Raw genomic sequence first — 11,644 nt, 5'->3', positions numbered from 1 at the left:
CTTTAATTATCTCTTTCTCTATTGTACAGGGTTCGACACCCTTAATTTTTTAAGTGTCCGGGGACTTAAATGGATTTTAGGAACTTATGAGTTCTGAGCCGTATCCAAATCCTTTATAACTTAAAAGGTCCCGGTTAGGACCCGGACTCTTCAACTTCCTTTGGGTCCTTTGGTATCCACTGCAGTGGATATTGATATATTCTGTGACAAAATAAGGAACGAATAATTAGGAACTGACAAGATACCCTTCTTGACCAGATATTCAACGCATCTGATTCCAGTAATGTATATGTATTATAATTATAATTAACAAAAAAAAATTATTGCGCTTGGAATTTTACGTTACAAACTATCGCTAGAACCTCATTTTTGAATTCAGGAGGCCTTAAAACGATAAGTTCCGGCAGAAAATCTACACAATATTGATCTAGTTAAGAATCTTCAATAACAGAAAATGCTTAACGTCTTAATTAGACTAGATGGAAAATAATATTTTCAAATTTAAAATTATTTATTAAAAAAAAGATCCTACTTCTTCTTCTCCCCATTGGGAAACGAACCACAAAACTTCTGATTTCCGGCAAGGTGCTTTTCCAATGAAGCTATTAAAGGGTTAAGAATTCAGAATAAGAACTCTTAATTCAAGAAAGTAACGCTAATTTTTATCTAGGTGTTAATGGTAAAAGTAATTATTTTAAATGAATCTGTTGTATCATCAGAGATGGTACCTTACCGACAGTAAAAAATGTTCTACGCCATGAAGGCAGAAAATATTATTTTCTATCTAGTATCATTAAGACGTTAAGCATTTTCTGTAATTAAAGATTCTTAACTTGATCGATATTGTGTTGGTTTTCTGCCTTCATGATTCGGAGGGTTTTCTACTATCGGTAAGGTATTACAGGGTCCAGCACTCGAAGTGTAACCAACTTCACACCGCTTGCACAACTGACGCATGAGCTTCAGCTGTGTAAATGTTTGCGAAAGAACAGTTCGAAGTATTGTTTAGAAGCGCATATAAGCATTTTGCTAAAAGTAAACGCGAAAAAAAATCAGTGATGGATTTCAAACGTAATAGTATGACTGCTTTATATTTAGCTGAAAAATCACAACCAGCGATTGTTCGTCAGCTCAATCACCTTAAACTGAATAAATTTTTTGTTTATCGCACCGTAACTCTTTACAATAATACTGGTAGCATCGCAAAACGTCATGAAGGTGGTCATCAAAAGACTACAACGTCAAGTGGGATGGTTCAAAATGTGAAGAAGCGACTTGAGCGAAATCCCCGACGAAGTGGCAAATGGCAAAAGAACTGAAAATATTCGACCGTAACATCTGCCGCATACTGAAAAATGATCTCAAGGTCAAGCCTTACAAGATCCAAAAGGCGCATGATCTCACACCGAAGCAGCAACAAGTTGGACTTCAGAGAGCGAAGAAGTTGCTTCGCTTGGCCGAAAGCGGTCAATTTCCAAACATTGCGTTTTCTGACGAGAAAATTTTTCCAATTGAGCAACTCGTTAACTCTCAAAACGATAGGGTTTACTTGACCGTCCGTTCATACGAGAATTTGAGTCATCGATTGGCCACCAGAAGGCAGCACACGCAACAGATAATGGTTTGGGCCGCTGTAACCGCAGATTGGCGCTCTCCAATTGTTTTCATCGAGCCTGGCGTCAAGGCAAATGTCAAATATTATCGGGAAAGTATTCTGGAGGTTGCTTTGAAGCCGTGGGTGGACAAACATTTTGGTGGTAGACCATGGACGTTTTAACAGGACTCGGCACCGTCTCACAAAGCTCGACTTAACCAAGAATGGCTGAAAAAAAACGTTGCGAACTTCATAACGCCCACACAATGGCTCTCGAATTCGTCAGATGCGAATCCAATGGATTATCCTCTTTGGGCCATTTTGTAGAGCAAGGTCCGAACTAAAAGATACACCAGTCTCGAGACTCTGAAGAAATCCATTGTCCGCGAGTGGGCCAAAATACCTGCAAGTCATATTCGGGCAGCTTGCTATTCCTTTTTGGACCGTCTCAAGGCCAGAGTCAAGGCAAAAGGTGGTCATATCGAACAAATGTGAATTGATTCTGAATTTTGTATTATTTTCACACATTTTGTACTTTTAATTAAATAAAAGTAACTTTCCAAACTGAATTTATAGCCCTTTTAATTGCTTACACTTCGAGTGCCGGACCCTGTATCTTTGTTGATATAACAGATTCATGAAAAATAATTACTTCCACTATTAATACCTAGCTAAAAATTAGCGTTATTTTCTTGAATTAAGAGTTCTTATTTTAATCTCTCTAATACCTTAATTGGAAAAGCACCTGACCGGAAATGAGAAGTTTTGTGGTTCATTTCTCAATGGAGAGAAGAAAAAGTAGGATCTCTTTTTAAGAAATAATTTTAATTTTGATATAAACAAATAAGGTGACAAAATTGGCCATTTCAGCTTTGCATATTTTTACCTCAAGAAAAATATAGAAAGGGACTTACTATCAGCTGAAATGATTCAAAACTAAAATTTTTCCTTCAAAACGAGATAAAGAATACAAGTGAAATATTGTTTCCCGCATATCAGCCCTATAAGTCGGCTTTTCCATATAGGGTTCTAAACTAACCACACAAGTTAAAAAAATGGGGTTTTCGAGTTTTTAGCGCTTATCAAGATTTTTTTACATTTTGGTCATAAAAATTGTTGCTAATACATGAAATATTACTTCGTACTCCTAATTAGATGATTACATAAATTGTTTAAACAATTCATTGCTATTGTTAAAAATATTAAATTTGTATAATACCAGAAAGTTAAGATTTTTGTTTAATTTTCAACTTTTTGCCTAATCTTCAATAAAAGTTAAGTGCATAATTGATTACAGTTGAAAAATGAATTATTGAAAATATTTATAGTTATTGGTAATAATATTCAATTTAAATAAAGGTAGAAAGTTACGAGTTTTTGTAATGTTCAACTTCTTGTCAAATTTTCAACTAGAGTGAGGTATATGCTTAATTAAAATAAAAAAAGTAATTTTACAAATTATTTATTATTGATTATAATATTCGTTTTGAATAAGATAAGAAAGTTTAGGTATTTTATGAAATTTTCAAATTTTGTCCACTTTATGGACATGGCATAAAATCTTAATAAATTGTCTTGAATTTTTTCAAGAATATTTATATAATCCTAAAAGCAAATGAAATAATAGATTTAAAAAAAAAGTTTATTTAACTAAAAAAGGCAGATGAAATTGCAACATTCCAGAAAAACTGCAATTTTCTTGAACTTATCTAAGATAAGATAGTTATTAGCAATAATAAATTATTTAAGGAACTATTTTTGTTTAACTTGCATTAATTGTCACCATATTAAGTAAAAAGTAGGCGAAAAGTTGAAAATATATTTTTAAAAAAAACCGCCATTACTTAGCATCAATATAGGAGATTAAAGTTTTTAACAATAATTATTATTAGTGGCCAAATAGTTGGAAATAAAAAAATTGCAATTTCTTGCATTATCCAAAATTAATATTATTAAACACGATAATAAATTAGTCAAACATATAATTTTTCAACCTTAATTAATTTTCCACCACACTCTAGTATTTCATGTATTAGCAAGAATTTTGATTTAAAAATGTAAAAAAAAATCATAATCATCGCCAAAAACTCGCAAAACATATTTTTTAACTTGTGTGAATAATTTAGGAACCTATAAAACAGATTTATGGACGTGTTATTTTGAAAATAATATTTCATTCATATTCTATGGCTCATTATCGCTTTCTTTGTTTATATATAGTTTCTCTGTAACAAAAATTTTAAGTTTATACAAACTCCTGTTTAAATAAAAACATAACGAACAACAACAAATTTCTGTTGTAATCTGAAATATTTGAAAAAAAAATTTAATTTTCGGACGAAAACAAAAAAAAGGAAAGAAAAATGAGAAGTCAGCCAACCACATCCCCTTTTTTCTTGTTTGATTCTTGTTTTTACAAACAGGAGTTTAAGTTATATTAGGATTTCTCAAGAGATTTGTAATAATTTCAACGAATTTGAAGGGAATTTTAAAAATGCAGAAAATTTTTATGATTTTCATGAAATTTAAAGAGATTTTTAAAAAAATCGAAGGAGTTTAGGGATTTTCAAAAAATATTACACAATTTATAAAAATTGAAGTGCTTTTAAGGAATTAATATAGGGACTTGACGGAATTGTAAAGTTTCCTTTTAAAGGATTTAAAAATAATTTTAAATGGTTTAATGATTTATAAGAGATTTTTGTAAGATTTTAAGACAGTTTTAGTGATTTTGAAGAATGTGAAGCGAGCTATTGAAAAGTTATTTAAAAATATTTTTACACATTTTAAAACTGGAAAACAAGGGTTTTTTAGAAATTTAAAGAAATTCCAGATAATTGAGAAGATTTTAAAAGATTTGAAATAATTTTATTTAATTTTGAAAAACTTTGAAAGCTTTTAAATGCTGATAAAGAAGTTGCAGGGATTTAAAAGAAAATTCGGAAGAATTTAAGGATTATCAAGAAATCTTACAGGATTTTTAGAGTTCAAGTGATTTTGAGAAATAACTAGGGATTTAACGAGATTTCAAAGTTTATTTTTAAAGGATTTAAAAATATTTCTACAAGTTTTAGTGACCTTAAAGAATGCTAAGTGATTAATTGAAAAGTTATTTTAAAAATTCCAAGTTATTTGAAAGAACTCTAAGATTTTAAAGATATTGAAGAGATTTAGGGGAATTGCAGAAAATGTAAAAGATTTTAAGTGATTAGAATTATTTTTAGTCAATTTGGAGATACTTCGAAAGATTTAAAATGATCATGAAGAATTTAAAAGGAAAAAAATTCGGATAAGTTTGAGGATTTTCAAGAAATTTTACAGGTTTTCTAATAAGGATCATAGTCTTTTATACATTTTTTCTCCTTGTACCTTTCAAAGTGCAAAAATAATCGCTTGACATCTTTGAAAAACACACTTTAACGCACTACCAAGATTCAAAAATGTTGACCACCAACTATCATAACTATTTAACCTAACCTCAATCACGGCACATAATAAGTTTTTTTTATGGACTGTCTAAATTTCACACTTCCCTAATTGCTAAGAATAATTAAAGAAATCGATTTTCTATCTAAAAGGCAAAGTCATATCACGATTTTCCACTTACTTTTGTCTATAAAAATTAACTTCAGTCAAACTCCTATGTAATCAATGCCTTTCAGTCCACCAAATGGTAAGGTCTCATAGATTTCGACGTTACTGACCGAGTATAACGTAATGATAGAATACTCAATATCGAATGCATAGCATGCGCAGTTGAGTAAGTAGCTCTCGTTGAGAGCACTGCTAACTTGGTATCTTAATGCACTATTTAATTCCGAAATTCATGTTATGAAAAGGTGCCCTAAATGAATTTTTAAAATGAATTTACTATTAATAATGAATCAAAGTTTCAATTGCACTTTCGATAGTTCACATATTCTATTCTTAAACTCTAAGAATGTTAACATTTTGCTTATACTACCTTAACTAAATATTAATTGAGCTATATTGACTACAGTTCGTTGTCTACAAATACGTATTTTACTCGCCTTAGATATTTCTAATAATTTATATAATATTATAAATTAGTATTATTCGAATTTTATTGTTCTACCGATCAGGGCCAGCTAGGAAAATTCGATCGGGGTCAGATCGGCATTACGGCATACAAAATTATTATTTGCATTTAAAATTATTATTATTTATTCTTCACATACCAATATCATTAAAAATAATGGTCAGGGTTAAGACCAAAGTAAATATGGTCCTTATTTTTTCCAATTGCTGGAAAACTGACTAACGCAAAAGTTTGAGAGCAGCATTACAAATGAATATGCTGCTGTTTCATGTAAATTTACTATTCTGAGATATTCGTGTCTCAACCTTCCCGTAAATAAATCGGCGTATGTCGATAAGTTTAGTGATTGGTGACATGAAATATTTTCATAAGTATCACCTTATCAATTTAGAGAAGTTAAACTCTCGCACGTGGAAAACAATTTTACCTTGAGAACCTCAGGGATTCTAAAAATTTGTGAAGAGTAAATATGAAATCACTTTTTGGCAAACAATATATATTTTTCAATCCTTATTAACAGCATTTTTTCATAGAAAACAGTTCGTGAAAGAAAGAAAATTCATTTATAAAACAATATCTTTTTAGCATCGATTTATAATTTTTAATCAGTTCATCAAAGAAAGAAAATTCATCTATAAAGCAATATCTTTTTAACATGGATTTATAATTTTTAAATACAAAAAAGATAATTTTTTACTGTAATTATCCAAAAACAAGTTAAAAGACATTTTCGAACTCATCTGGCGACATGCACGGGATGAACCAAATAAGTTTTTCATTTTATTAACCGATTACATCTTAATTTCTGGTTCACCATGGAAATTGAACAAAACAGAAAATGGCTTTCTTGGACGTACTTGTTTACAAAAGATTTGATAACACATTATGACATGTAGTTTACAGAAAACCCACACATACAAACAGATACCTACATGCCTCCTCCCACCATCACTTATCTAAAAACAATCAGTGATGAATTGCAAAACGTTAAACAAATCCTAACACAGAACCATTACACAAACAAACAAATTGATAAATCAATAAGAAAATACACTAAAAAAACAAGTCCACACAAGCTACTAATGAAAGAGAGAGAAAAACGACCATCATCCTAAACTATATCGAAAGTGTCACATAACAAATAGAAAGAATTCTCAACAATTACAACATAAAAACCACATTTAAGCCACCTGCGAAAATACAACAACTAATAAATAACCCTAAAGACAAAAAGGCAACCCACAGTTATCCAGGAGTATGTAAAATCCCTTGTCCTTGTGGCAAAGTCTATATTTGAGACACCGGGAGAATGGTGAGCCAACGTATAAAGGAACATGAGAGTAAAGTGAGGCTAAATCATTTCACGGAGTCAGCTCTAGTTGAGCATTATATCGAAACCGAATATAACATTTTATTTTAAAGAAAAAAGCTTCATCGCAAAAACACACAATGTATTTAAAAAAAAAACATAGAAAAGCAATCGAAATCTTAAAACACCCTAATAACATAAAAAGGGACAATGAATATAATACCAACCGATTCAGCTTTCCGCCCTCCCGGATTTTAAAAAGAAGTCTTGATTGGCTAATCAGGTTCGACCATTCACCACATTGGGGGGCTCTGGCCAATCACAGGCATAGTAGAGAGCATATATAAGAAAAACATAACCTGATACCTCAGTTTCAGATTAGCGCTGCAGAAGTGAACTGCAAAATAAAATGTTTACATTTTCAGTTTAAAAATTTATTCTCCACAAACCAAAATGTACTAATTACCAAGTATTTAGCATTTTAACTAAAAAGATCAATTTTTCACTAAAGTGATACATTCATGGAAAACGGGAAAAGCCGGAAGCTTTTAAGAACAGGAAAAAAAAAGAATTCCTTAAAATGGAGGAAAAGGAAAAATAGTGTGAAGTATGAAATATGAAAGTGATTTCCGCAATCTATAGGTTATTATTGAACTTTTCCGTTGCAGGGCCATCTTTTTATCAACAGGATACGTACTAAAAATTATAAAATTCGTGAGGCTGGATCCCTGCCTTCCCCCACCATGTACCTTGTGAATTAAAAACTTCCAAAAAATGACGCAATTTACGGACATACTGAATTACTGCCAAAAATAAAAATAGCAAAATATTGCTGAAACCATCAGCAGTGTCGAATGCCAAAGAGACCGTTTGAACTTTTTTCTACGAAGCCGAACAACGAACTGCAAACTGAGAGCAGTGCTTCTGAACAGTTTCGTAAGCGAAGGGTGCTAAGTTAGGAGATGACAAGGTGGTTTCTGATCGACTAGAGCAGAATGTCTGATGACTCGTTTCTCTCTATCAACAGAAGGTTCAATCGTTTTAGTAGACCTTGGCCAAACATTTTTGTGATTGGCCAAACAAACTGGTTCTTGCCACCAAAACAAATAATGTTCCAATCGAACACGTGTCATGCCTCTTTGTGCCCAATCCGCAGCATTATCTACTCCAGGTGCATAATGCTAAACAGAATAAGTTACATAACATCACTGGAAAGACACCGGGACACAATTTGAGCATAGGAATTTTGGTCTCCTTAAGTCCAGCTACCTTTGTCTTGACCATTGCAAGAGTCACGCGGGTTATGTTCTAGGGTGTTCTGACATGAAAGTAGACCATTGCTCCTATTGCCTTCTCCGAGGCATCTCTGATACCGTGAAGTTCGCAGTAGCTACTAGATTTCGAGCCCTACCAAAGGGGAATGGCTAGAGTGGAGAGATCAGGTTACTTATTACCGAACATCGTCCAATTAGCGACATACTCAGCTGGAAATTGTTGATCCTAACCTACCTTGAGGGTCTATAGACTCTGCAAGAATACCTTAGCCTTCACGATGATTGATGCTAGCTATCCTAATAGATCGAAAAATTCGAGTTATCTCCGAGAATACCGTTCGTTTCGCGATCCGACTTATCTCCGATGATGAATCGATCTAAAATACAGGCAATCATAAGACGGCTGCAATAAAATTCCAAGCGCACGAATAGGTGGATCCTAGTAGAGTAGAAAAGAAGTAGCATCCTCTCAATGTTCTATTCACTTTCTTTTATATTGTGCATTGTATGGCTTCAAAATTGCATCTCTGATGGACTTTAAAATTTGGGGAAAGTTATGGCTCCGATGATTTTCTTTTTATTGACAGAAGTGATTAGGATAAATTGTTTGGCTTACGTTGTTCGGTAAAAGTAGGCTTAGTTATTTACTTATTATTGATGAGACGTTTATAATTTCTTCTTTAATCGTGAAAAATATCATTTCCAACGAAAAATTCCATTTCCCAGACAAAGCGTTTTGTTATTGGCTAGTAGTCTATGATCAAAGAATGCATTTATCTTTTTCAATGGCAATTTTATTTTGTATGAAGAAAAATAGGTTCGTAACTCTTCATAGCGATATAAAGTTATTGTTTACTTTAATTTTAATAGGGCTTCTCGCGTAATTTTTGTTGTTTTTTATCATGCATTGAAAAACATAAATATTTCACCTAAAAAAGGAAGGCTGGCGCATTTTTCAGTATTTTATATTCTTTACTCCATTGGCCAAAGATGTCGTTTTTTAACTGTTTATGACCATTAGAAATCGTGTACAAAGATTGTACTAGCCAAAATAATTTTTATTGCTGATATATGAGTTAAATATACATTTCTTAGGGTAAATAAAATAAAATATTAAAATAGAATTCAATATTCACTTTATTTTGCAACATCTGAATAAGCAATCCCGGTTTGGGATACATGAATCAATAACACCGTACAGTGGACCAGATTCAAATGTTTTTCAGGTCGATGATCACAAAAATGGTTGGAGATCCTGCTCTCCTGCTCTCTTCATTCTTCCCCTCCCTACAGTCACTCATGTAGCGCCACTCAGGTGTCGCCGCTGACTCAGCGCTTTCTTTTATCGATCTATCGCTAACTAACTGTTAATGAATTTAGAAGTGTAATCATGGTTTTCATTTGTATTCAATAAAACTTACACTAAACTTTATTTATCTGCATTATTTTTTGACTGCCACCCCAAACACCGAAAAAAATTAGCTCAAAAGATCAAATTTCAAGATATCCGATTCAAAATGGCAGATCATGAAATTCAATTCAAACAATCAAAATCCTAAATAGCGGATTTAAACAGGGTTATAAAGGGGTTCTTGATGTCATTACTTGATGTTATTTTGCAATGAAAGATAGAAAGAAGCGGAAGCTCTAAGCATGCGATCTGATTCCTTATACTTTTTTGCACAAAAAACAATTGAAGGCTTGCTTGGAACTCGACTGGTCACAACTTAAGGCTTTAATGTTAATATGTATCGTATATCGCCCTCAATTTCACAGATTTATTTCCCAGCTCATATTAACTGATATTTTCTTATTCACTTCAGGAGCATGAAACTCGGAATAAGTTTGATTCGCGCGCGTTTTTCGCCAGGTTACACTTCGAGCGTGCACCTGCCGTCAAATATTCGATCATACCATCAGCTTTTCAAGATTTGAACGCACTGAGATCAGAGACACAAAATCTCATATTAGTTCGCGTCGAAGAGTAACTTTCGATTTCAGAGGTTTTGTCCAGGAATCTTAGATTATGGCTCACTGTGCATGGTTATCTCATTTATGTTTTAACCTCACGTCGCTAAGCGTCCGTGGTGCTGGGTGCCAGCATAGAACAATATTGTTAGCACATACTTTTATCAAGCACGAAACGCGAGAGTATTGATTTGATTAAATTTGTTAAATTCAAAGGAGTTTCACCGAAAGGGACTAAAACTGAACACAAAGCACGGGGGCATTGTTTCAAATCAACTTAACGGTAAGAATAATTGTTTTCTACGCTCCAACAAATTTGAAAAGCGTTGAGAATAGTTTGATTGGGTTGCCTAAGGGACATCCATTTTTTTCTTGCGTGGCCAATTCATCAACTTTGCTGCTGTACATGTTTATTTTCAGCCGCCTTTATATTTTATATTTTTCACGTCTTTTGGAAAAAGAAAAAAATCTTTCTGAATCAGGTCTGCAAAGAGGCATACCATTAATAGGCCCGCCATTAGGCAAGCACTCAAAACGTGAACTCAACTCTGCAACATGAAACAGAGAATTAAATTTCAGTTTATGTAGTAAATCAATCAATCTCAGTCAATGTAGTTATCAAGAAATAAGTAAAGAAAAATGATCTATTTGTCACTCTAACAATTCATAGCAAAAATTATTTTTAAAAAGCTTTTCAAGGAAAATTTTAGATTAAGTTTTATACTTATTCACTATAAATCTCTCGCTCTCTCTATTGTACTGGGTTCAGAACCCCTGAGTTTTTTAGTTTCCAGGGACCTTAATTTAAGAATTAAAAATTGAAAAGTTTTGGGAATGGACCCAAACCTTTAAATTCTTAATTCTTGAATTTAGGTCCCCATACACTAAAAAATCAGGGTTTCAGAACATAGTAGAATAGAGAGAGATATTTAAAGTGAATAAGTAGAAAACTTTTTCTAAAATTTTCCTTGATAAGCTTTTTAAAAATTATTTTTCTATAAATTGTTAAAGTGACAAATTGATCATGTACCTTCACATATTCCTTGATAACTACATTGACTGAAATTGATTTATTTACTACATTAATTGAAATTTAATTCTCTGTTTAAAGTTGCAGAGTTATTACTATTATTATTATTATTATTATTATTATTATTATTACACCATTAAGCCATTTCCCTTTCGAGGTAGGCGTGACTCACTCGGCAGGGGAAAGGAGTAGTGTGTGGAAGGGATAGAGATTTTTCATATTGATCCAGAATTCTCGTGCTATTTAAGTAAATAACACGTTCGTTCCGCAACTGATCAATCTCTCTAGCAATCACCCCAAGCGAAGAATTAATAGCCAAGGTCTTTGTTTCAGGCGTCATTCACTCCACTGACACTCCTTTTATTAACTATTTGCCGCCATACTTTCCTGTCCTGGCATACTTCTCTAG

The 11,644-nt window shown here is 32.6% G+C and overlaps 1 protein-coding gene across 1 annotated transcript; it reads left to right on the top strand.

The window, feature by feature from the left end:
• The first annotated feature begins 1,303 nt into the window (after positions 1-1,303).
• On the top strand, positions 1,304-1,777 carry LOC117183003. Its single transcript, XM_033376135.1, has one exon. The coding sequence runs from the start codon at positions 1,304-1,306 to the stop codon at positions 1,775-1,777; it is 474 nt and encodes a 157-aa protein (XP_033232026.1).
• Positions 1,778-11,644: the final 9,867 nt, after the last annotated feature.

The sequence above is a fragment of the Belonocnema kinseyi genome, chromosome 2 (assembly GCF_010883055.1).
Source record: "Belonocnema kinseyi isolate 2016_QV_RU_SX_M_011 chromosome 2, B_treatae_v1, whole genome shotgun sequence".
Classification (NCBI taxonomy): Eukaryota; Metazoa; Arthropoda; class Insecta; order Hymenoptera; family Cynipidae; genus Belonocnema; species Belonocnema kinseyi.
This window is presented reverse-complemented; position numbering and strand designations above follow the sequence as displayed.